This window comes from Eublepharis macularius, chromosome 10, assembly GCF_028583425.1.
Source record: "Eublepharis macularius isolate TG4126 chromosome 10, MPM_Emac_v1.0, whole genome shotgun sequence".
Classification (NCBI taxonomy): Eukaryota; Metazoa; Chordata; class Lepidosauria; order Squamata; family Eublepharidae; genus Eublepharis; species Eublepharis macularius.
In genome coordinates this window covers 27,241,642-27,268,865 of record NC_072799.1, presented here as the reverse complement: position 1 = coordinate 27,268,865, position 27,224 = coordinate 27,241,642, and the positions used below count along the sequence as shown (strand labels likewise).

General features: G+C 42.4%; 1 protein-coding gene across 1 annotated transcript in view; it reads left to right on the top strand.

Moving 5' to 3' along the window:
• The window catches only part of EMCN (endomucin), a 57,473-nt gene that overhangs the window by 5,786 nt on the left and 24,463 nt on the right, over nt 1-27,224 (top strand). The window contains exons 2-4 of the mRNA XM_054990619.1: nt 12,471-12,524; nt 15,157-15,204; nt 24,430-24,540. Coding sequence (XP_054846594.1) covers nt 12,471-12,524; nt 15,157-15,204; nt 24,430-24,540 — 213 coding nt within the window. The remainder of the gene's footprint in view (nt 1-12,470; nt 12,525-15,156; nt 15,205-24,429; nt 24,541-27,224) is intronic.

The following is a 27,224-nucleotide window of genomic DNA, read 5'->3' as shown; positions in this document are numbered from 1 at the left end:
TTAAAACTATGAATTATCCAGTATTTGAGTTTTACCATTAATCAGAATTATTCACACAACTTCCCTAATCCTATTTGTGTTGACCCAGTGGAATCTCTTACATTTTTAATAAATTAGAGATTGAAGTGACCTGGCCTACTTAGGCAAATTACTCGGTTCTATGAAGGACAGGATTTTTTTTAATCCAGTAGAAAATTGTCCATGGCTTTGTCCAAATGCCTTAAACAAGTGGGGATTTAGCTGTTCTTCTCCACTGCAGGATGATTCACTTTCTGGTTAGAAGAACTGAATAAGTGTTTTGGGTGATATTCCTGTTGAAATGCATTCTTTTGCAAAATGTCGTACTAGTCTTTTTGAGTGATAAAGGGGACCCGTCCTCCCAGTAAGGTTGCTGGGTGGTACCTGGCAACCAGCAGGAGGGCTGTAGGAAGGGATATGGAAAAGTGTGATCCCAGCTGTGGCATCACATCACTTCTGGTACAAAAAGGAAGAGACATAGGTAAAACCATAGAGTTTCTGGAAGTTCCCAGAGCTACCCAGTGTCATTTCCTTTTCTTTTTTTTTTACCAGATGTGATGCGACAACATGGGCAATGCTGCAGGGTTTTTTTTTTCTCCCGCTGCTGTTCTGAGTGGCAGCAGGCAAGGAGAGTGGGGGACATGGAATCCTCTACCCCCACCAGGGGAATGGAATCCTACCTTCCAGAGGGTGCCTCTGGGGCCAATTAAGCAAATACAGCAAACCTTCAGACATCTCCAGTGCTCACTTCTCTCCCCAGACTCTGCCCAGGTGTTTTTCATATAACTGAGATACTTCCTGATATTACTGAGATTACTTAATAGACTCAGTTATGCAGAAAAGTGCTTGAGAAGAGATGCTGCATGAAAACAAGTGACCAGGGTCTGCATTCCTCTTCATCTCCATGCCATTTTTACTAGTAAAGTCAGATCTCCCAGCTCCCTCTTTCTTTGATTGGAGCAATTCCTTGTTCTTGTGTAAATGTATGGAGCTGCCACTACAAAACTAATTTGGTTTGGTCCTTCTCCTTGCATGCCAGTTAAGCAAGATGCTGATGAATTCCAAGATCTAATACAGGGATTTAGAGGTCTCTAAGGCAGTCTGCTAGTCCCTGCAGAGATCTCATGAAAGCCTCTAACCAGGTATTTCTGTTTCTCCATTTCACTCTGACAACATGGAAGGGCTCTAGGTCTTCACTTGGGGTCTGATAAGATACTGCCTTGCCAAATAACACACTGGGGAGAAACAGACCAGCTGCCCAGGTTTACTTTGGTCTCCTTCCCTCCTTCTGGCCCAAGAAATTGTTGCTGTATTGAGCAGCAACAAGATACCCCTCCGGTTGGCCCTCTTCTATGAAAGTAAGCCTGAAGCCTGGATTCTTAAAGTACTATGCATGAGTTACTCAGAAGTAAGTCCCACTTCCAAGTCACATGCACAGGATTGTAACAGGTTTACTGTTTACTGTAAATACCTTCCATGAACCCAGCCTTCCTGCACTCTGCCTCAATCTTCCTCCTTTCATTTCAAGCTTCCGTAGCTGCTGCCCTTTCAAACTGGCACAGCTTTCTGGCAACTCCTGCGACTTCTTCAGGGCTTCTAATGATCACTTCTGCCTCTGATGACTACCTCTCTAAATTTGGCTTTAAGGGAAGTAACAGAAACAAAGCAACAGCAAGTAAGCTGGTTGGCACCTGGGAAGATTCCCTCGTGCCATCCATAGTTGTAGTACCAGGAAGGATTGTACAGACAATGCAAAATTGCTCCTTGCTGCAGCAGGAGGAGGCTGCATCTGTTGAATGCCTGCTGCAGAGCTGATAAAAAGAAACAAGGCATGCCACCCCCACTCCCTTTGCTCTTGGAATTCGTTTTTTAATAGTATATAAATTGCTTTGTGGTGAAGATATAAGGCCAGGAAGTGGTAGCCATAAAAGTCTAGGGTTGCCAACTCTGGGTTGAGAAATTACTGGAGATTTGAGAGTGGAGCATGGGGAAGTCAGGATATAAGAAAGGAGGGACCTCCGCAGGATGTAATACCATACAGTTCACTCCCCTCAGCAGCCATTTTCTCCAGGAGAACAGATACGTGTAATCTGGAAATCAGTTGTAATTCAGGAAGTTCTCCAGGCTTCACCTGGGGGTTGGCAAATGTAGTTGTTCTGTTGTGGCAAAGCAAAAACAAAAATCCTGGCCTGGATTTTGCATAATGGCTAGGGTTCCCAGCTCCTGGTTGGGAAATTCCTGCAGATTTGGGGGTGGAGCCTGAGAAGGGTAGAGTTTGAAGAGGCAAAATACCTCAGCGGGTTATAATGCCATAGAGTTCACCTTCTCAAACAGCCATTTTGTCTAGGGGAACTGATCTCTGTGGCCTGGAGATCAGATGCAATTCCAGGAGATCTCCAGCTACCACCTGGAGGTTGGCAACCCTAGGTTCCCCAGGGGCATAGCAGGAGGGCAGAAGGCTGGAGTTGGGGGGCAGCGGGGTTCTCAAATCTCGCATGCCCATGCTTCTGTGCTCCCTTGTTGCGCTGGGAAGTGACATTATGGGAGAGCTGCAAGTTGCACTGAAACCCAGTTTGTTAAAAATCATGTCATTTTCTGGCATGACGAGGGAGTACGAAAGCATGGGCATGACCAAGTGAGTGGGGCTGGGGCAGCAGGTGGGGCAGGTGGGGCTAACAGGCCTAGTAAGAACCGTTCATTGCTCATTTAATCCATTTGTAAGCAATCCATGGCACGCTTGCCAAGCGGCACACCAGATTATGAGAGGCTCAGGCCTGATCCTCCACTCAAGGGAACCGGGGTGAGAGGACCCATGAGGAGCTGGCAATGCCGCTGGAGCTCAACTTGCTCCTATTGTGTCTGGCCAAATCAATTCCTCTTTCGTCCTCCCTTTTGTTTGCCAGCAAGCCAAACAGGCAGCCTACTCTGGAGCTATCAGGTGCTTCCCCCTTTTTATTTACGTTACTTATAATCCAGCTTTCTCATTGAGATTCAAGGTGGATTACACAGTGTGAGTAAATATGATCAGTAGCAGGGAGTCGGGGCATTCAATAAACAATGCAGTTGCAAGTACAAATTTGCAGAGACTCGAAAACAAGCAGAAACCCAACAGAGCTGAAGCGTATAAGCCGTTCTAAATGTGACATATTAAACAGTGCAGAAACTACCAAGTAAGACCATACTTACACCAACAGACACTATCTAGTAGTATAGTCTACAGTCTCTCTCTCTCTTTACATAGTCAGTTTACCAGTTTGGTGTAGTGGTTAAGAGCGGCAGGACTCTAATCTGGAAAATCGGGTTTGATTCCTCCACTTGAAGCCAGCTGGGTGACCTTGGGCTAGTCACAGCTTCTAGGAACACTCTCAGCCCCACCCACCTCACAGGGTGATTGTTGTGGGGATAATAACAACATACTTTGAAAACCGCTCTGTATGGGTGTTAAGTTACCCTGAAGGGCGGTATATAAATAATTGTTGTTGTTACATACATCTCTTGCTTTTTCATCTGCAGCAAACATTCTTGAATTGATTTGCCAGACCCCTATTTATATTTTCTTCTTGGTTTGCAGTGTTTTTCTTATATGCTTTCTGAACATACTAATGTGCTCTGCAAGTGCGGTAGGTCTACCTGGTTTCTTGCTCTGGTGAGGGATCTCTTGTACTCGACCCACTGTTCTCGCCAAAATGGGTGTATCATTTAGGGTTGCCAGGGACCTGGAGTCCCTCATCGGGTTATGCCTAAGTCCCTGGACTCTCCCAGCGGGGTGTTGCAAAACACTTATCCCTGGCTTTTCTTTGTGCACGTGCGCAGCATGCATGCACTCCCAGCTCATGTGATGACGTCACTTCTGGGGGTGACATAATCATGCAGGGGTCAAAGGGTGCCCCCGGGTCAAAGGGCACCCTTTCCTCACCAGCACAGCCCGCTCTCGCTGAGGCCCCGGCCCACTCTCGCCACCACCGCTGCAGCCCGCTCTCATTGGGCGCAAAGGGGCGGTGGCAGCAGCAAGAGTGGGCAGCGGTGGCAAGAGTGGCCTGCTCTCATGCTGCGCCTCCCGGAGAGGGAGTGTGCCCCCCACCAGCTAAGTAAGTGGGCATGGGGGGGAAGGGGGGGATTTGGGGATCCCCCACCCCAGGCAGGGGAATGGGAACCCTAGTGTCATTGCACCAATGGCGCAACATCACTTCTGGTGTTAATCCAGAAGTGACATTGCCACATTGGTGTTATGCTCTAGGATTTCCCCCCAAAAGTCCACCCCTGCCCCCTACCCTCTCCCACCAGTCACCAGTCAATAGCTGGCAATCCTAACCTACAGCGTTATTTTTTAAGCATTTGATCAGATTGATCAGGACAACATTCAACTGGATTTGCACGTATTGTGGAAATGATGAGCAACATTCCCACAGAAAGTTTCATGTGGGCGTGCTGATTCCCAATGCCATTACTAGCAGCGCTCTGCCAGGAGCCCACTGGTGTGTGTGGGTGTGGCTGCAGCAAGTGTACAAAAGGACAACAGGATATTCTAAAAATAAGCGTATTACGGGAGCAGCTGCAGTGACCCCTTTTGTGCTGTACAAGGCTTTGTCACGTTCCTCTAGCTGCTATTACTCACTAAGGTCAAGCTAGCAATACACCAGGATTGTACTGAATAATGCAAAAACAACTTCAGCAACGATTTGCTTCAGTTCAGAATTCCAATTCCTGTCTGGCCTGAAGTCAAGGAGAGCCTTTTTTCCTGACTGGAGTCCTAACTTCAGTTGTGATTTTTCCCACATACACAGAGCCAGTTCACATGATGAAATTCCTAAATGTGATACGCAGTGGTACCCTAACTTTTCTCTGCAGAGATGTGAACTGGGCCATCACGTGAAGTGCTGGTGTAACTTCTCTTTTCATGGGTTCTATGGGGCTTAGGAAGCAACTTTCACACAATTTTAAGAAATAATTTTTCTTTTAAACTTTTTAACAATTAATAAAATGCAACTTTTTAAAAAACTAATTCATAAAGCGCAACCATACAGAAAACTTAAAAACAAAAATGTTTTTGGAAAGGTAAAACAGTTCAACATTCCACGAAGTGGTGAGTCCTCTTTCATTAATTTGAAGCAATTGTATCCCAGGCTTCTGTCCTCTTGTTGGGGAATTACAGCCCTGCAAAAATAATACAACCCCAGTAACACCAACCAAACACAATACACAAACACCACTTTAAATCATATTGTTTACATACAACATTTGATTACCTTAATCAAGGTGGTAAGAGCATATTAATTATTAAGCTCCCCAGCAACCAGCCTCCTCCTCAGAGCCTGTGTAACTTCTCTTTACATGGGTTCTATGGGGCTCAGAAAGCAACTTTCACAAAATTTTAAGAAACAACTTTTTTTTCTTTTAAACTTTTTAACAATTAATAAAATACAACTTTAACAAAAAAATTAACTTTTAAGTACAACCATACAAAAAAACCTCCAAATCAACAACGTCCTTGAAAAGGCATCCAAGAAGGGATGATGTGTCCTCTCTCATCCATTTGAAGCAGCTGTACCCAGGCTTCAGGCTTCTGGTTGGGAATTATAGCCCTGCAAAAATAATACAACCCCAGTGACACCAGCTACACACAATACACAAACACCACTTAAATCATATTTTACATACAATATTTGATTACCTTATTCAAGGTGATAAGAGCTTATAATTTATTAATCTCCCCTGCAAACAGCCTCCTCCTCAGCAGCCTGCCTCTAGCTTCTGACTCCACCCCACTGGGCTAAACCAGTTAACCTCATAGGGGTTACACTGGCAAGTCACCTGAATTTTTTTTTCATACAGGTGACTTCAAGTTGTTCACGTGACTGACTTGATTTACACCAGATTTTCTACTGGCTCTTGTGGTTTGGAACAAAAGAACATCATATGGACCATCTTGGTCCCGTATTTCCTCTAGACATGTGAAAAAGACAAGTGTTCCTGAGCATGTACAAAGTGCTTTCTATTGTTACATAACATGTTAACATGAGATTTGGCAAAGGGCTGTTACTTCTAGGAATGATCTCTTGTTTCACTTATTTTAAAAAGATATACCTGTCGATTGTACCATTGATAGCCACAAAATTGTTTAATCCTATTTTAAAGCCATCTAAAAGCTAAACTAGACATGCGGTTTTTTAACAAGTTGGGTCTGGAGGGAGGAACAAGAGCTGAGGGGGGAGGAAAGGCTCCTATCTTCCTGACAAGCTGTTTTTCCATGCCGAAATAGCACTGGAGGTGTTGTTTCTCTGTTTTTGCTGTTCCACGTGGAGTGTTCTGTGTATGTGGAACAGCAGAAATGTGGAAATAACCCCCTGGTGCTATTACGGCATATGAATATGGCTTGGAGGGGGAGTTCTTCCTTCTCCCACAACAATGTTCCAAGCCAGTTTGGGCTCTTCTTTAGTTTTTAACAGCCATTCCCTGAAGTAGCTGTGTGCCTGCAACAAAACCAAGTTGTGTCGAGGTAACCTGGACCCAACTCATCAAAAACCTACATGTCTAGTTTGGCCCTAAGCTAGCAACCATTACTATCTCCTGCGGCAGTGAGTTCCATGTGTCCTGTAAAGAAACACTGTGTTTAGTCTGCCTTGAATCCATTACTCATGATGACTTCATTGGATGTTCTTGTTTTTAATATTACTAGAGAGAGAGAGAGAGAGAGAGAGAGAAAAGCTCCCTCTTTATCAGCTTCCTCAGCACCAGACATATTTTCATATGCTTCTGCTTTAGAAGAAGCAGAAGTGGCATTTCCAGTTCATGCACAATTTCTTTCTGCAAACAATCCATTGTAGTTATCACATAAAGTAGATATTTATTCAATTGAGCATACATCGGCCTAAGAGGATTGTACTAAAATCACTTGAAAACTTTAGTGTTCTAATTATGCAAACTTTTTTGAGACAAATATAAAGAAAAATAACCTTCCTAAATGTGAATAATATGGAGATGAGTGAGATTTGTAAATAGAGCATATATTCTTATTAATGTGTGATCAATCAGCAATTGATTAAGGGAATATTAAAATGTGCCCCCCAATTAATTTGTGGGCCAACAAACAGCAGAGACTTTGGGACTAGAGAGTCTGCCTACCCTGATGGTAGGGTTGCTCTATCCCCAAATCTCCATGAATTTTCCAACCTGGAGTTGGTAACCCTACCTAATTTTGTAAGTTAACCAAAGATCGGGAGAAACCCTAAACATCTGCCCTGATTACAACTGAGCATGGTCTGGGATGGAATACTGAGAGCAATTTTGTGTTAGTTAAAGGAAGGGGTAGGGAATCAGCTTGCAAATCCCATGATTTATAAAACCATTAGCAGAAAGATTTTGCAGATAGGGGATTCCCAATTTCTACTCCTTTTCCATGAGTCTTCCTAGACCCCCATTGTTTCATGTTATTTAATAATAAAGTGGCTGGCACCCATTCTGATAATGAAAGCGGTCAAACCAGGCTACCTACTGAAAAGGTGGGGGGGGGGTCAACATGTTCTCTGCGAATGTAGAAAAATGTGAATTTGTAAGTTAACTGTAGAAAAGAGCAAGAGTGCAGTAGCACCTATAAGACTAACAAAATTTGTGGTAGAGTATGAGCTTTCGTGAGCCACAACTGAGCTGTGGCTCATAAAAGCTCATAACCTACCACAAATTTTGTTAATCTTATAGGTGTTACTGCATTCTTGCTCTTTTCTACTGTTACAGACAGATTATTGGCTACCCATCTTGTAAAAACTGAAATAGAAAGAACTTCAAAAACAGTTATCTGATGAAGACTACTACGCATGCTTCAGAAGGGACAGAATGTTGAGAGAGGACCCGAGTGTCAGAAAAATGGCTAGGGAAAGAGAAATTGGTTTGCTCAAGCTCCTGGGAATTTACAGAATCCTAAAATGAAAGATTTTGGAAGATAGGATGTCAGAATTACTGTGTGCACCCCATGATTACTTTTAGGATCCCAGTTTTTATATCTCAATATATGTTAATGTGATTGTAGCCCACTAAGATTTCCAAGTCCAGGTTGGGAAATTTCTAGAGATTTGGGGGGGGGGGGGCTGGGGGGGGGTACAGTGCCATAGAGTCCACCCTCCAAAGCAGCCATTTTCTTGGGGGGTACTAGGGATCCCATTCCTCTAGTGGGGGATCTCCTGCTCCCATCTCTTACCCCCCACCAACACTTACCTGACTGGCGGAGAGGGAAAGGCAGGGAATGGGCCTCCCGGGCACACTCCCAGGACTGGCACAATGATGTCACTGCTGTCACTGCCCCACCCCAAGAGCGCTTTGCAGTGGGCTGAATTGGGCCCCAAATTGGGCCCCAAATCAGCCCACTGCGAAGTGTGCAGGCTCTCCCCTGCCTTGCACAATGACATCACTTCCCAGAGTTACATCATCATGCCGGCACAGGACTGCGAGCACGAGGAGAATGTAAGGAACATCAAGAAGGTTAACGCCGGGTCCCCCGCTCCCACCAGGAGGATAGGGAGACCCGGGAACCCTAAGGGGAACTGATCTCTGGAGATCAGTTGAAGTTCTGGAAGAACTTCAGGTCCCGCCTGGGGATTGGCAAACACATAGCTGACACTCCAATTTGATCCTAAATCCAAACTAAAGTAACACGAGAGTGAGGAAATTGCATTCCTTCTGTGGCCTTTCACTGTAAAGTAAAGGAGCTGCTGGCCTATGTTCTGCATCTCTTCGAGATGCAATCCCCCCTCCATGAGCAATGATGACCCCCATGACAGCAGTAAGAGATTTCTGACAAAGTCATGGAAGGAACACTGGGATCCCGATAAAGGGTTTCGGTTTTTTTTAGCAGAATAGTACAAGTAGCTGGGCTGGGAATTATCAATCTTAAATACTCAGAATAATATAAAGCATTCACATGTAATACTAGAAAGTCCACTAAAGGAATCCCTGAAGGAGCAAGTCACTCAAAGCATCCAAACAGTGTAAAAGTAACACTACTCAAGGGGCAATAGGCTAAAAAGTAAAGGGAAAGCAAAAGTGTGAGCGGCTGGGCAGCAAATAATCCGAAAGAAAGGAGGCAAAACCCCTGGGGTGCTGCTGTACGGGGGGACTTGAATAGCCACACACACATGAGTAGTTTGGGACAGAATCTGGCCCCAGTTATATATAGGCAGCACAGCTTAGAAACAAGATTATTTTATTTCATGTGTGTAACTAATGGAGGAAAGAAGGTGACTCAGGGTCCTGGGAATAATTGCAAATCAGACAAAAGAAGGCAGAGAGGGGAGTAAGTTTCCAAGCACTCTTGGTACAATCAGTGACCTCAGGCTTTGGCAAGCAATTAAAATAACCAGAATTGGATCACTGTGGAAGTCAGTCTCAGGGAGGCTGGTAGAAACACGAGCCTCGATTTGTTGATAGGCATATTGATTGACTATGAGGAATCCTGGTGGTGGCAGTCCTCCAGCAGGTACCCCAGGAACACGCACTGTGCATTCCCAGGGAGCATGATGACATCACTTCCAGAAGTGATGTTGGTGGGCCAGCCGTGAGTGCAATCCCGTGCTTCAGTTGGGGCCAATTTTGGAAGTGACATCATGCAGGCACTGGAGTGCATGCGCACTTACATGTGCACACAAAGAGAGAGCACACCACCAGCAAGAGGTAAGTGCCAGGTCCCCCCTCCCACTGGGAGGGTAGAGGAATCTGGCCTGGAAACTCTACTGATTGATGATTTTATGGGAAAAGACTGGGTAAGACAAGGCTTCACACTGAGCATAGCCTGTTCAGATCCAATTCGCTTGATGAGATTACGCATGACTGCTATTTTGGCCTTTTGTTGTGGATAACCCCGGGTGTACTGGCCTGTTACAATATGCAGAGAGGAGCTAGTACTGCTAAGATCAAGATGGAGGGGTTGGAATAGAAGAGAAAGCTAGATCAAAATGAAGGCTGTCTTGTAACACTATGTCCAACCATTTTATATCTGCCAACATGGGCACAAAGAGCAGGGCTCTAGTTGGGGTTGCCAGCCTCCAGATGGTGGCTGGAGATCTCCCAGAATTACAACTGATCTCCAGGCAACAGGGATCAGTCCCCCTGGAGAAAATGGCTGACTTGGAAGATGCATTCTATTGCATTATACCCAGCTGCCGTCCCTCCCCTCACCAAACCCCACCCTCCCTAGGCTCCACCCCCAAATTGCTAGGAATTTCCCAACATGGACCTGGTAACCCTAGCTCTAGTTGGAGGCCCAAGTTCATAGAATTAGTTCATGCAGTGAGTGAGAAGCTGCCCTTCTAACCTATGTTGCTTAAACTCATTCACGTCCTTCTATAGAAACTCACCATAGGTTCTATAGATATTTTATAAATAACAAAGTGACGCAAGTTTCTCTGCCTGCAGTATTCACAGACGTCCCAAGTTAGTACTGCTCTATACTTTCTGCAATAAGGACTGCAATTTACATTTCACATTGCCCTCGTATTTTCAGACCCATCTTCACTGCCAATAGACTTTTCCTGTGTCTCGATTCTTTACTATAATTTGCTTTTCCGCTATAATAACTGCCATATAATTAAGCTTTTCGTAGTGGATTGCCCCCTTTCAGAGCAGAGTCAATGGGCAGAGAACAGGAGCACTTAAGTATATTTACTGGAAAGAAATACTAAATCTCTCTATCTATTCATTTACGCACTCACACTCACAGCCTGGTTAGTTCTGGCCATACAACCATGTTATCTGTTTCTGCTTATAGGTGCCAGTCAAGAAATAAAAGCAATTAAAGACGACACCCAATGCCTATTGGGGCATTTTTTTTAAAGCAAGCATTAAAAACAGCAAATTATTCCTCACTGCAGCCATATGGGGCTTTGTTCAAAAGATAGCCTTTGGGGATTTCAAAGGGCCCCCCTACTCTCTTGCACCAGCTGAAACCAAGTCATTTTAGATGAATATAATTCTTGTAGTAGTGTGATAGTGGAATAAACATTTCTTGGAAATTTTCAAGAGAAGGGTTATTTTTAAATTTTTTACACTGGCTAACCACAAAAGTTTATGGCAAGCAACATTTGAAAACTCTTCAGTATCAAGCTCTCTGACTCAAACTAGGATTGCCAAGTCCAGCCTGGGAAATTCCTGGAGATTTGGGGGTAGAGACTGTGGAAAGGGGATCTTGGGAGAGATTTCACCTAGAATCTATCGTATACTACAGAGATTTCCCCCTGAAGTTGCCATTTTCTCCAATGGAACTACCCATGTAGTCTAGCAGTCAGTTGTAATTCTAGTTCTCCAGGCCCCACGTGGAGGTTGGCTACCATTACTCAAACATTCATGTGCATGACTCTTGTTTCTCAAGACAAAATACCAATTCCACTGGAGAAAATGGAGGCCTTGAGTATAGACTCATTGAGGTCCCCCCCTCCCCAAATTGCTCCCCCCTGACTGTACTCCCTAGATCTCTAGGAGTTTACCAACCTGGAATTGGCAACCTTAGCTGTACCTGAGACCTCGTGGATATAAACTATTATTCCATTTATACTGAACTTCACAGGTAAGTGCTTAGCACGAATGCAGTGACATGGAATCATACAAAGATAGGGGGTTTCACATACTCAGGGATTTTGCATATGGCATTGTACATTTTTTAAGAAGATGGAGAGAAATCCAGATCAGAACTGAGCATGCTCACTGCCATCCACAAGGCATGGAATATTGAGAGCAGTTGAACATCAAAAGGAAGGGGGAGGTGAAACAGAGATGGGAGGGTAAATTAGCTTTCTAAAGGATTTTTGAGCTTACTGAATTGTAAAACAGCATATTTGAGCCTGTGAAAAATTTCCTAGTCATTTATATCCCTTGCAGACTTCAAACTGTATGCTCTATGCAACGTTCACTTCCATATTGATTTATTTATTTCATTCTTCGTTCTCGATAACCTGTATTACCTGTATTGCTTTCTCCTCTACTGCATTTATCCCAGGAGCCCACAACTAATTTCAACGGAATCCAAAGCTGATCAAATTAATGTTGCACACAAGAGGGAAAGGGGTAAAAATGTACTTTTCTCAAGTGTCCATAAGCAAAATCAACAAACGCAACCAATGGCTATCTACATTTTGATGAAAATATGAGGTAAAAGAACAAAGTTTGTAAATATGCTTCAGATAGGTGTACCTGAAAATATTTTTTAGAAAGGTAAGGGGGAAATGGGCTCCAATCATGACTACAGTATTCCCTAGTACCACAAAACCACTAAACAATTGGCTGTTTATAATAGAAAAGGTTAATCAATAAACCATCAAAGGGCTGTATTACCAACTGTTCAAACAGCTGCTGTGCAGAATGGTTCCTGCTTCCTTTCTATTCCCTCTGTTTGAGTGCTAATTATTCCTTTGACAGAGATTGGTTCAGAACAATGGTTAACATTCGTATCGATGTCGGTTTCTTATCTTCAGTACAGGGATCTGACATTAATACTACAACATCCAGCACGAGGCAAACACCTTCTGGTAAGGCACAACCCTTCATCATCTTATTTTTAATCATCTTTTGAGAACAGGCCCATCAATTGGGGTGGCTTTGTTCTAGAAAAATAACTCCTTCCCCTGCTGCCGTGTACTGCCATAAATTTGCGTCTCCTGACATGAAGCTCAGAAAAATATTTCCTGCAGTTGAATCCCAACGTCAGAAGGCTGAGCAGATGACTTGATTAATTACTGAAGCAATGCATCATTGAAAGGAATATAGCGACAGAACAACAGTTAAGGGCCATCTAGAATATAGTGGTGCTAGATGTATTTTATGAAAAATATTTCCTTTTTCAGAAAATAGACATTGCCACACTGTTTACAAATGGTCTTTTCCCGTCAACGTTGCCATGGCTTCATTGACCTCAAAAACATATATTTTGATGCTACGGAGCATCCTACATGAATTTTAAATATTGAAATAACATTACCCGCCATCTTGGAAAATGGCAGCTATGGGGAACATCTCTCAAAATCAGAATGTCTACCCAAGAAAATTTTAAACTAATAGTGCCCTGAAACACATACAAACAATAAAATTATGTGTGCATATATTTTTGTGTGTGTCTAATGTGGATCCAGGACTATTAATGCTTGTTAACATTCATCTAATATCCTTCACTTCAGTGAACAACTTTTTCACTAACTTCCCTGTCAATAGGTGATGATTAGAGAGCATTTCATATGGCTAACTAATCTAAGTGTTGATGTTGCTGGGAGAGAAATTTACATTTTCTATCAGAGAAGTTTCCACATGATGATGTTTAGCCTGGATTTTAACAATATCAGTTTCAGTTAGAAGTGGATCTATTGTCCATTTATCTACATCATCATTCAGAGCACTGAACTCATTAAGTATTTCTCTCAGAGTAGATCCGTGGTGATTTAAATCATCTGAGGCCTATGTTCGTTTGAGAAAACAGTATCATTCTTGGCCTCAATTCTTAACCTTCCCTCTAAAGCTAAGGGAGCAATCACTCCCACCACACAACTCAAATGTAAAATAACAGTATTTTTTCCTGGGAAGATTGCAGCCAAAAAAGTTATCTTGGCTTCTAGTAGAACTAAAGTCTTAGGATCGTAAGGTCCTCCTTACCCATTCCCTAATACTGATAAATACAAGGGGATGTTCCTAAATTATAAATTCTATCACTACAACAAAGATTTCCTTTTGGTGTCTGAATTGTGAACTGGATGCTAAATATTTTGCACTTTTGCTTGACAGGGGCACTTAAGATTATGACCAAGGGGACACCAGTTCATACATGAATATATATTGCTTGATCTCCCATCATTTGGCAACTCTGCCTTTATTGAAGCTACTGAAATATTATGCACATAAAACCTGTGCCTGTGGTATTTTTCCATCAGTGATGGCTCCTTCATTCACAAAAGTAATAATTTAACACCAATTATAGTCATTGCAATGACTGTGTATGTGAACCAGGCCTACAGCAGAAAGTAGTGGACTAGTGCAAGTAATCGTACCTAATTTATAAAATAGAAGCTCTGAGAAGTTGAACCTGTTGGGAACTAAAGGCCTTGGACCTAGAAACTGTCTTTTCTATTCCCAGGTTTATGGAAGCTAGCTATGTTCATTCAGTGGCATAGGGGAGGCACTTTGTGATAAAGGTATGCTGTTAATAACTTCCTTTGTGGCAAAGTTAAACTCTGACAATCAGGGCTTTTTTTCTGGGAAAAGAGGTGGTGGAACTCAGTGGGTTGCCCTCAGAGAAAATGGTCACATGGCTGGTGGCCCCGCCCCCTGCTCTCCAGATCAGGGGGCGGGGTCACATGGCTGGTGGCCCCCGCCCCCAGATCTGGAGATCAGGGGGCGGGGCCACCAGCCATGTGACCATTTTCAAGAGGTTCCGGAACTCCGTTCCCCTGCGTTCCCCCTGAAAAAAAGCCCTGCTGACAATGTATGTACATTCCAGGGCTGGAGAGCCAGTATGGTGCAAAGCTGATGGTGAGGGGCAGTGGCTCAGTAGAAGGGCATCTTTTTGGCATGCTGAAGGTCCCAGGTTCAATGCCAGGCATTTCCAGCTAACCAGGTGAAAGACCTCTTCCTGAGACCCTGCTTTTCAGAACAGACGGTACTGAGGTTGAATTATCTGACTTGGTATAAAGCAACTTCATGTATTCATGTCTGAACCTGGATCTATCATTCCTCTGCCAGCCACAAATCTATATTATATCAGTAACTATAACTCAATCTAACCAACCGAACAAAGCTGTTGTAAGATTAAATGTCATGTACATAAGATGTAATAACAATAAAATCTAAGGTTCTACTAAGATGAAGCTGGGTGCTAGTTAGATGCTTATTGAATATTTTATTCTCACATTGTCATATTAAGTTAAACTGGAATATAAAATGATCATATTGAATACTTTGTTTGTTTGTTTGTTTGTTTGTTTGTTTGTTTGTTTGTTTGTTTGTTTGTTTGTTTGTTTGTTTGTTTGTTTGTTTGTTTCAAATTTCTATTCCGCCCTTCCCGTGAGTGAGCTCAGGGTGGATAACAACATATTAAAATACAATAAAAATTCATCTACATTAAAACATTAAAACAACAGTGTATTAATACACATTTATGTAATGTTATTTATACAGCAGCTACAGGAACTACGGGATCTACAAGCAGTGTTCTAGCAGCCACAGGTAGGGAAGTTTTCCACTTGGGATTTTGGTGTGTGTGTGTGTGTGTGTGCGGGGGTGTGTGTGTGTGTCAGTTCTGGTTTCATACTGCTTTCATTTATCCCCTGAGTTATGCATGCATTTTTTTGCTTTTAGTTTTTCCTTCAAATTTTTTTGGTTTCTCCTTGGATTTTCCCTGATTCTTCTGAGACCACTTTTACCCTGATCTTTTTCTGGAAGCCAAATTTTAGTCAATTTTTTTCCTTGTGCATAATATTTCTTTTGGCTTTGTTTGTCCCACCTATTCCCACCCACCTCCAACCCGCTTTTTGATGATTGGACATTCATCACTGTTGAATGTCATCCCCCGCCCCTACTTCCTTTCATCCCTTCCTGGTTTTGTTTCGATCTTTTGTAATTGTCAATTTCATACCAATAGATGGGCCTACTATTATAATAATATGGGCAGCAGGTTCTCTGAATTCCCAGCTTTCATTTTAAAAAAGTAAATCTCTATCCCCAACCCATGTGAAGATATTCCTTTTTCCTTATCTAGCAAGGGAAGGAGCTAGAGATTTTTTTTTAAAAAAATGAAAGCTGGGAATGAAGAGGACCTGCTGCACCTTTTATTACAATGGTAGGACAATCTATTAATATGAAGTAGACATTTTAAAAAAACTGCAAAAGCCCTGGTGGTCCGGGGAAGGGGTGTGTGGCCACTTCCAGCACCAGAAAAAGCAGTGCAGTTTGAAAAGCGCATAGCCGCTGCTACTGTGGGCTCTGTCCCAACAGAGATTGGTTTGCCTCACTGGTGCCAGATCGAGAATTTATCCATATTTCTAATTGGTGTGGTCTGGAATTGGATTGGTCTTTCATTAAGAAATTTAGCAGATCTCTACTGCACAGTCTAGAACACACACACAATGGTTTCCTGAGGTATGTGTTGCAGGGGAAGATAGAAAATAAGTTGTTCCTCAGACTTCATCATTACTGACCTTCAAGTTGAGGTTCCTCTGACAAGTTGACAAAGAAGCAAGGAGCAACATTGGAACCACCAGGGCTTTTTTTCAGCTGGAACGCGGTGGGACGGAGTTCCGGAACCTCTTGATAACGGTCACATGGCCGGTGGCCCCGCCCCCTGATCTCCAGACAGAGGGGAGTTTAGATTGCCCTCCGCGCCGCTGAGTGGTGCGGAGGACAATCTAAACTCCCCTCTGTCTGGAGATTGGGGTGGGGCCACCAGCCATGTGACCATTTTCTCCGAAGGCAGCCCACTGAGTTCCACCACCTCTTTCCCCAGAAAAAAAGCCCTGGGTACCACAGTTCTAAGCTCAAAGAGTGCAACTTTTTCAGCTATTCAGCATAAGTCAAATACCCCGTTATCTTGGTCATTTTAGTTATCCTTACTATATTGTCTTGATCTCTGAGTTCTTTGTAGTTTTCATTGCTAGAGCTTCCGTTTGCATTCTCTTACTGTCTAAAGAAAAGGTTTGTGCTGACATCAAAACCAGCACAGCAATAACGGGGCAAATCATGTTTGGAATGATTTCCTCTGAGTGCCATTTACTCTTCTCAAAGTGATTAATTCTCTGCTACAGTCTAGAAGTGAAGCTGAAGCGTTCCTTAGAAGAGCCTCACACTAATAAAGGTTAACACTTTCATTTTAAAAATGCTTTAGCGGCATTTACTAATTCATCTTTCCACCTCCCCTGCAAAGTAAGTGAGTATTCATGTCATTGTGCCTGCTTTATACAGAGAAGCCCCAAGCTATGGCAAACATAAGGGATAAAAAGCAGGACAAAATGCGTTGGTGGCTTCCCTGGCAGCTCTTATTTTAAACCCACGCTATGGTTTCACTAGTGACTTTGCACAAACATTTCAAAATGGGAAAATCACTAGATGACATCCTGGAAATGTTTCAAAAACGACTGGTCAACAGTTGCATGTGTCCAACCATCCACTTCCTCTGACAGACTGGCCTTTGAGGAAGATGGAACGGTGAGTTCTACAAATTCCTTCCTCTTGCAGAGACTCCCACTTTGCTCCCTGTCCTATTCCTGGGAATCTGCAGATCTCCAGGAACAAAATTTCCTGGGGTTTGGGAACTGCAGCAGGAGGAGGAAGTAGGATCTTATTCCACAAAGTCTACAGATGTAGGATACACACCAGATTTACTTACTCTGAATTTTAGAGAAATGGCATCATTTCCAGCATGATACAAAAGCTGTGGGCCATGACAGGCTGATTCTCTAAAAAATCAGCCTCAAGCACTATGTTTGAGGCCAATTCGTAGAGAATCAGCCCCTTTTGTGACCAATAGCTTTTGCATTGTGCTGGAAATTACATAATATGCTGGAGTGATGAATGGACATGCATGCTTTGTGCATGTGCCTCAAGCCCTTCTGGTTACCTCTTCCCTCCCACCTCCTGGCCAGGTGAGCGGTGCCGAGGGACAGAGGCTGGGGGAGGGGGATACCCTGCCAGTTTGGTGTAGTGGTTAAGAACGCCGGACTCTAATCTGGAGAACCGGGTTTGATTCCCCACTCCTCCAGTTGAAGCCAGCTGGGTGACCTTGGGCTAGTTACAGCTCTCTGGAGCTCTCTCAGCCCCACCCACCTCACAAGGGGTTTTGTTGTAGGGATAATAATGGCATACTTTGGAAACCGCTCTGAGTGGGCATTAAGTTGTCCTGAAGGGCGGTATATAAATCAAAAGTTGTTGTTGTTGTTGTTGTTGTTGTTGTTGTTGTTGTTGTTACAGTTACAGTGGGAAATCTGGCAAGTCTGGTTTTTCTTAACCACTAGGAATAACATTTCAGAAACCAAATACACAAATAAGAAATTTCTCAGCAAAATTTTCTGTAATCCAATACATTTTACAGTACAGCCTTGAAATAAATCACATTGTGCTGCATTGCTTTCCAAAATAGCCCTCGTGAAGCTCAGCTGCTGCCATTGAACAAATCTACTGTCATTTCCACTGGCACTTTCTAATAGGAAAAAAAATCCCCACAGTGTAATTGCTCAAAATGGTATTCCATAAAGAAATGGGAGCAAAAGAGCTTCTTCAGGTGAATCATAAAGACTATATTTGAACAGATAATGAGGGAAATTCTCAATTCCCTCAGAACTGAAAATACAATTATTTTCTCATATTAAATTTTATAAGTCCCTTAAGAGCCGGACTGGAATCTTCCAAGGCCCCGCTTCGGATGTGCCTATCTTCTGAGATTAAGTGGGCCTTCTTTTCATAGTACCAGAACCCTGAAACTCTTTTCCCAGGGATATTTGTTTGTTCAGGAGAAGACTTTCTTTGCTTCAACTGGTCATAGATCCAGAGGGGTTAGCTGTTTTAGTCTGTAGCTGCAAAATAGTAAAGAGAGCTGTAGTTCTCAAAAGCTTATGCTACAATAAAGTTGGTTAGTCTTAAAGGTGCTACTGGATTTTGCTTCAAATGGTATTCCCTCAATGATCTCTCCTTCCTGATCTGTGTTTTAATTTCAGTAATTAATATATCACTTTTGGTTTTAATTGTTTTTATGATTTGTTTTATAATGCTTGTTTTAACTGTTAGCTGCCTTAATGGCCCCAATGGGGGAAGACAGGCAGAATAAACATTTTGTAAATAAATAAATAAATAGCTGCCCAAACCCAGTAAATATTTTGTACCAAGCATGTTTCTGTTTAAATAGGTTTAGCTGTGCCGAAAACCTTACTATCACTAGTTTATTTTGAATTTTTATATCCTTCAACCTAGTTTCCACATTGTGACTTGGCCTCAATAAGCAAATAAGCAGCCCAGAAACCACTGGGCATAACGAAAATTGCAATCCTTTCCCACCAGGAACCTTTTAAAAAGAAACCTTCAGCTTCCAGTTCTATTAAACCTAGTTTGTGAGATTTTATCTCATCCCATTAATCCCCATAAATACCCTTTTTTTCCTGTTACATTTTACTCCTTAGAAGGAGACCAAATGTTTTCAGAGAAACTCTCAGTAAATCTCTCAGAAATGTGTTCATAGTTGAAAATTGAAAGTATGAAGTAATTTCTCCAAATAACAACTAAGAATGGATTTCAGGCTTAAGATTTTTAAGGCTGGTGTGACAGCTTTCCTACCATGCAGTCTCTGGAAGTCGAGCGATTGATGTATTATGACATCTACTTTCAGTATAATCATATATAACCAATATAACCTTCAAATGTAAAGTTTAAGTCAGGGTAGATCTAAATAGTGATGTTTTCAAAATTCACCATTACCATGTTTGGAATACAGGTTTGTTCAGCTCATAATGCTTCTGAATACTTTTCCCAAAAAAGTTGTTCTCTGGAACATCCCCCTTTCCTGCTCTGAGTCCTGAGAGGCTGAAATGACAGAATGCCATGCACTAGGAGTCTTGGGAAATGAGGGATTCCAGGATGTGCAAGTCCATAGAATTGATGTCAGTCAGCCTAAGAACGGCATGTTCCAGGGCCAGCAGAACCCTTTGTTGGCTAACAACATCATTTATCTACATAGTGCAACCCCAGCCGCCGCCACCCCCCGCACTTCTGTTACTATCAAACAATACCAGTAAGGAAGGACATGATGTCCCTTCCTCCTCCACTGTACTAAAGGCCACTTTCCACCACCTACACAGCCACATGACCCATTACTGACCTTTAACTATCAATGTTGTTAGCCAGAGTCTAAAACATCATCTTTCTTTATTAATTGAATTTGAATTGAATTGAACTCACTCCCATAAATCTACAAAAACTGGTGAGTAAATGGATCCTTCTAGGAAAGGAATGATTACCAGTTTTACACATACACATACACACACAAACACACACACACGTAAGTTCTGGAATTTTGAGAAAGGGTAGTGAACACCACTAAAAAAGGGCTACCATTAGGGTTACCTGGTGAGCGTCTAGAGTTCTTCCCAGAGTTACAGCTGATCTCCAGATGACAGAGATCAGTTCCCCTGGAGGAAATGGCAGCTTTAGAGGACAGGTTTTATTGCATGACATCCCACTGCGTTCACTCCCTTCCCCAAACATCACCATCCCCAAGCACCACCCCCAAATTGCTAGGAATTTCCCAAGTGAAACTTGGCAACTCTAACTACAAGGGGTGGGAGAGAGAGTAGGGCAAATAAAAAAAGGGCTGCCATTGGGGGATTTTTGCTCTGCTGTTTGGTTTCCGTTTCTGAAAAAAAAATGGATGAGATTCCCAAGACCGACGAAATTAAAGTTTGTGTCTGTGTATAAGCCAAGCACACGTGTCAATGATATGGCTGACCAGGACCAGTACTTTGCTAATCAGTCAGATGGTGGGCAATGATCCAGAACTCTTTTTTGTTTTTCTGTTCCATTCAAGAACCTTTGGATGTTTCCACACTTGGAAACCAGGAAACACCATGGCAGGCACCATGGTGCCCATGAGCACCATACTGGGGATCACTGCTCTGACTTATGGATGTAAATATTTTAGTATCACTTCTAATTATGGTTCTTAACTGGCCTATAGAAAAATCCTGTTTCCTTAATTGAGACTTAATGTGTGAAAATGGAGTGAAGCTTTTCATGGCATTAAACTTATGGCAGACCCGCCCCCCCCCCCGCTCCTCCTTCACTTCCCCTCTGTGAGGCTGGTTTTCCTGCCAAAATTCAGCTACCCTCAGTCAACTTAGCAGACCCAAATAGCATGCTATTATTTGAGGTTTTGAAAGTCTGTTTCTCTCACCCCGAGTACCCCACTCCAGGAACATGATGGGGGAAAGCAGGAGCCCTCCTTCTCGGGGGATGGAAGTGCTGAGATAAAATTTTGTTTATATTAAAGAATACACTTTGAGAAACAGACAAAATAGTCTCCTTGAAGTTTAGTTTCTTAAAATGTTGGTTCTTAACAATTAGAGGTGTTTTACTTAGAGCAGAGCCACAAGTGACAAAAGGCACAGATTGGACACTTGTCTGCTTCCCTCAAGTTTTGATGGGAAATGTAGGCATCCTGGTCTCGCAGCTTCGCTCTCTGACTGCTGTCCAATGGACTTTTCAACTGTCACTTGTCCAACATTCCGCCAAGCTGCCTACATTTCCCATCAAAACTTGAGGGAAGCAGACAAGTGTCCAATCTGTGCCTTTTGTCACTTGTGGTTCTGCTCTACGTACTTTAATTATAGCAACATTTCTTCACAAAGTTTCATATGACATATTAGGTTTCCTGGAGTTAGTTTAAAACTGTTTTCCCTTCACAACATACCTGGGATTCTCCTCAGAGCCAAACCCCCTTTAGACACTAGGCAGGAATTAATCTTCTCTTCAGAAGATATAACCCTCCTTCTTTTGGCTTGAAAGGGAGTCTCAACCCACTACCCAATCACTCTTGCCAAAACACACTCCCAGTTTTGTGTCTGTGTAAAATGGGCTTCAGCTTATGCTAACACTTATACTTTGAATTCCTAAATAGAATTCTTCCTCAGGATAGTAATGTTAAGGCAAAAGATTTCCCTCACTCCAGAGAGGAACCTGTCTGACCTTCCCTGTCAGACTCTTACACACACACTGAACAATCCTGAGAGAAATCAAATGACTCTCTTCAACCTGGTTCTAACTGACCAGTCAGAGAGGAAGGAACAGCCTGCTGATCAAGCTCTGTAATCCAGGCAATAGTTAACTCCTTCCCTCCCAGCTCTCTGATTGTGCTGCACTTAGGAAACCTGCCTTTAATTAGCAGTTTTTCATGGCATGGAAGTTATACTAAAACTTCCTTCACTCCCCCAGTGTGAGGCAAATTTTCCCACCAAAATTTAGTTTGCCTGCTTTGGCTGAGCAGCCCCAAGTAGTGTGTTAATTCTTGTGGTCTGAAAGTCTTTGTCCCACCCTGACAGTCAGATATAATTTTGGCCCAGCCCAAGAACTCAATGGGGAGAAGCAGCAGCCCTCTTCCTTTTTGTTGGAAATGGCATGGGAGACTGTATAATGTTCAAAAGGAAATAACTTTCTTTAACAGACAGGGATTGGATAAGTGTAGTTAGGGAATGAAAGTACTGAGGTAAAATTTTGTTGGTAGTACAGAATACACTTTGAGTAATAGATAAAATAGTTTCCATTAAGCTTCTTATATTCTTTTACTGTAGTTGCAGTAACAATGTTTCTTCATAGAGTTTCCTGTGACAGTTCAGGTTTCCTGAAGTTAGTTTAAAACTGTTTTCCCTTCACAACAGAAACGGGATCCTCCTCAGAGTCAACCCCCCTTTAGATACCGAGCAAGAATTAATCTTCTCCTCAGAAAATATAATCCTCTTTCTTTTGACTTGAACGGGAGTCTAACCTATTACCCAATCTCTCCTGCCAAAACTCACCCCCAGTTCTATGGCATCTGTGTCAAGCAGGCTTCAGCTTCTGCTGACACTTATACTAAGAATTCTTAAATTGCATTCTTCTTCAGGACTGTGATGTTACAGTAAAGGCAAAAGTTTCCTCTTCCTTCACTCCACATCTGCCCAGTCAGACTCACAAACTCTCTCTGAACAATCCTGACAAAAGCCAGCTGTTAGCCCTTCAGTTAGCCAATCAGAGAGGAGAGAGCAGTCTATCACTCAAGCTCTCTATTCCAAACAAGAATTAACTCTTCTCCTCCTAGCTCTCTGATTGCTTCACTTAGAAAACCTGCTTTCAAGGTCACAGAGGTAAATAACGTTGCTTAGATGACTTACTGTTAATCCTCTGTCTCTCTGCTCATTGGTCTTCCAGTTAAAATTGCAGTCTCAATAGTTCATTTATTTTCTAAATTATTTTATATGATTCTATTTCATTAGCTGCCTTCCAGGTTTTTTTAGGTGATAAAAATATTTGAATTTTTTAGAAATCCATTTGTAAACACAGACCTCCTCCCAACATCATACATAATGTGCAGTGCAGCCCAACCCTTCTTTTGGAAGGTAATAATAGATTAACAATAACAACAACATTTAATTTATATACTACCCTTCAGGACAACTTAACACCCACTCAGAGCAGTTTACAAAGTATGTTATTATTATCCCCACAACAACAATCACCTTGTGAAGTGGGTGGGGCTGAGAGAGCTCTGGAAGAGCTATGACTGACCCAGTGTCACCCAGCTGGCTTCAAATGGAGGTGCGGGGAATCAAACCCAGTTTTCCAGATTAGAGTCCTGCCGCTCTTAACCACTATATCAAACTGGGTCTCAGATTGCTGCTTAATTGAACAGGATGATCACCTGATCAGTGGCAACTACTAGTTAGGAGATGGTCTTCTGATGACTGGAAATGAGATACCCACCAGATCTTGGGGAAAGAGACACTGTTTCATATGAAGGAAAGTGACAGAGAAACTGTAGATGGAAGGAACTGTTTTAACCTGTTTTAAAGAAACAGGAAGTGAATTGAGAGAAAAGCTGTGAAGACTAAAAGCTGAAGTATCTTGAGTTCCTCTTCTGGTCTGGTTGATCTTGACAGCAGAATCGGGGCAAACAAAACAAAGTACTTCTTCACAGACCAATATAATTAACTTGTGGAACTTGTTCCCACAGAATGTAGCAATGACCTCTAAGATAGATGGCTTTTTAAAGGAGTTAGAGGATAGGTCCGTCATAAAGGGTAGGTCCATGAACGGCTGTTAGCCAATGGGACCTCTATGTTCAAAAGCAAAATACCTCTGAATTCTAGGTACGAGGTAGGCAGCAAAGCAGGCAGTCTTTAGCGTCTGACTTCCAGGGTATCTGATTGGCCACTGTGAAAAACAGGACTGGATATACCTTAAGTTTTATCCAGCAGTACCCTTATATGCTCATGTTTTGCTTTAGGAATGTCTTTTCTCATGGTCTGCTTCAGTATTTGAAAATAAGGCAAATGTTTCAAAGGTATCAAGCAAAACTACCTCCGCCTCCTCACTCTTGTGGTTGCTTGGAGAGGAAACAATTTCTTTTGATTTCCCCTTCTCTCTGCAGCCTCTGTGGCACATTTTGATCATAAGGCCTCAGCAAGGACTTTGAGCAAGCAGCAGGCTGATGGGGGAAAGGGAAGATGGATACTCCACCAGTACTTTCCATCAGCTTTCCACAGCATCCAACCGACTTGCAATGTCATAGGAATGAATGGAGGGAATGTGTAACAAGAAGCTAAAATAACGGGATGTATGTATGCCAAATATTGTATTAGGGAGAAACCAAACCAAACAATAGGCAGAGCAGCAAACTATGTTGATTTTGTGTAAAAGAGTCTAATATGAAGTCTTTTTCAGTTCCTTCATCAGGAAATAAACCTACAGCATCTTCTGAAACAAATACAACATCCCAAACAACAACAACCTCTGCACCCGAATCTCTAGTCAAAAATGACAGCAACTCTACAAGTAAGTACAATGTTTTTCTGTTTTACTGTGGGATTCACTATACACTTAACTTTTTCAAAAATTGCTTTGAGTTGTAGAATATGGTCAGTATGAACTGAGAATTTCCTAGTCACGAGAGAATTGGCTCCACCTCTAAACACTGTTAAAAGGCATTTTTAATTTAATGGGTTACATGAACCAACATATGTTATTGGGAACATATACTCTTTAATTAGTTAAAATAATTTTTAAAATTTGATAAAATGTAGAGCAACCTGAAATACAAATCACAATATGTCACTGGACATGCTCAATTACCTGCCGGCTCAGCTCACATCCTGTGAGTATGTTGTGAGCAGGAAGCAAGTGGCTCAGCAAGCTCTTTGGACACATCCGAATGAATTTTTGGATACATCCATTCACATGATTACACTAAGTAGTCAACTTTAAGTCAAATATCTGTTTTCTCACTTGATCCGACTCTCTCGCCACCCACCTTGGCCACCCATGTGCCACTCCTGCTGCCTCCAGTTTTTGAAAGGACATGTTGGGTTGGATTCCGCCAGCTTTCCCAATCCATCATCTAATTCTCCTCCTTACCATAGCCCCGCATCCCACATGGCTTTTATCCATGCAGGTCTCATAATGACCCATAGCGTAGCCGTTTGGTCAAAGGGAACCCATTCTGCCCTTTTTTTTACAAGTTGATAAGCTGGTTGTATTCAATCCACAGTAAACTGTTTAAAAGCAGTTAGAGATATTTGAGTTAAGGTTGACTACTCAGTGTCATGGGGTCAAACATTTTTTTAATTTTTTTATTTTATTCATAGAATTAAAAGCCCAATAAATAGGGCAGAAAGCAAATATTAAAAAGGGATAGTAAAAAACTTACAAGAAGAAAAAAAGAAGAAACAGAACTTAGAAACAAAAGAAAACAGTAATACATGTTTCATTTCCATTCTTCCATTCCATTCTTCTCTACAACACTTATCTTTTTTAACAAACATCTGATATTGAAATTGACAGCATCAATGTGGAATGCAAACAAATTACTTCCAATTTTGTCTTTACCAAGCATAATTGCTCTTAGCCAGGTACAAACATGAAGCTGCCTTATACTGAATCAGAGCCTTGGTCCATCATGGCCAGTATTGTCTCAGGTAGAGGGGCTCAGGTAGAGGTCTTTCACATCATCTACTGCCAGGTCCTTTAATTGGAGATGCTGGGGACTGAACCTTCTGCACGCCAAGCAGATGCTCTACCACTGAGCCACAGCTCCTCCCAGTTTTTCTGCTGCACGTGCAGAGAATACTTCATATGGAGAGGCAAAATCAGAGGAATAACTGCCCACATCACCATTTTGGAATGGAAAAATAGTGCAAGGTAGCAAGGCCCCTTCTCCCCCTGTGGTGGTATTGGGAGCTCAATTGGGTGCAGGGAGACAGTCAAGTCCAGGAAGCCTGGTCCCAGCTCTTTAAAAAATACCAGTCATAGTTTGGCCCTAAAATCTGGGAGTCCCCAGTTTAAATCCCCACTCTACCATGGAAGCTTGCTGGGTGACTTTGGCCCAGTCATTCTCCTTCGGCTTCACTTACCTCACATAGAATAAAATAGAGGAGGGCCAAATGAAATTGTAAGTTGCTTTGGGTCCCCACTAGGGAGAAAGGTGAAGTATAAATATCTAAATAAATGTAAAACAAGTTACCACAAGATCTTCATTCTCAGGTCAACTCCACACTCAGCTTTTTAACTTTCATTGCAGACATACATACCAATAAATAGATCGGCTCCCAGTCTTTTATCCACTTGTCATATATCAGGTTCACTATTCTTTAAAGATGTACAATATATACGTAAATTTTCATATATGTCTATTCTTTACTCACCTTTCACACATACTTATACTCAGGGCTTTTTTTCTGGGAAAAGAGGTGGTGGAACTCAGTGGGTTGCCCTTGGAGAAAATCATCACATGGCCGGTGGCCCCGCCCCCTGATCTCCAGACAGAGGGGAGTTTAGGCACGGAGGGCCATCTAAACTCCCCTCTGTCTGGAGATCAGGGGGCGGGGCCACCAGCCATGTGACCATTTTCAAGAGGTTCTGGAACTCCGTTCCCCCACATTCCTGCTGAAAAAAAGCCCTGCTTATACTTTAAAACCACATGAAAAATAAAGAAATCTGGAGATCGAGGAGGAAACATTGCAGGTGCTAGCCAACAGCTACCCCCAGAGCAGAGATTTTCCCCATTCAAGTTGTTCTACACTAATCTCCTGCAGAATGCTTTTCCAGAGCTCATCTTAAGAAAGAAAAAGCTGTTAATTTACAGTTATGGAGATATTATAAAATAGCTCTCTTCTTTCTTACGTCTCCACCCACAGACAGATTTCAGAACAAAGCCATGTTTGCCCATTTCAACAAAAACTAGAAAGGGCTGTGACATTGCAATCCAATCCTATATATGTTGATTCAGAGACAAGTCCCGTGAATGCAGTGGGCTGACTTTTAATAAAGCATCTGTAGAATTGCATCCTAAGCTCCAGTTCTTACAAACCACTGCAGCATGGCTGCTACTTCTGCTTCCTCAGCAGAAGTAGTAGCAGAAGAAGTATGTTCTTGGCTGCCACATATTTGAGAGAGAGAGGGAAGGAGCAGAAGCACTCCCATGAATTCCCATGAAGTTGCATCAGAGCCAATAATTGGAGGAC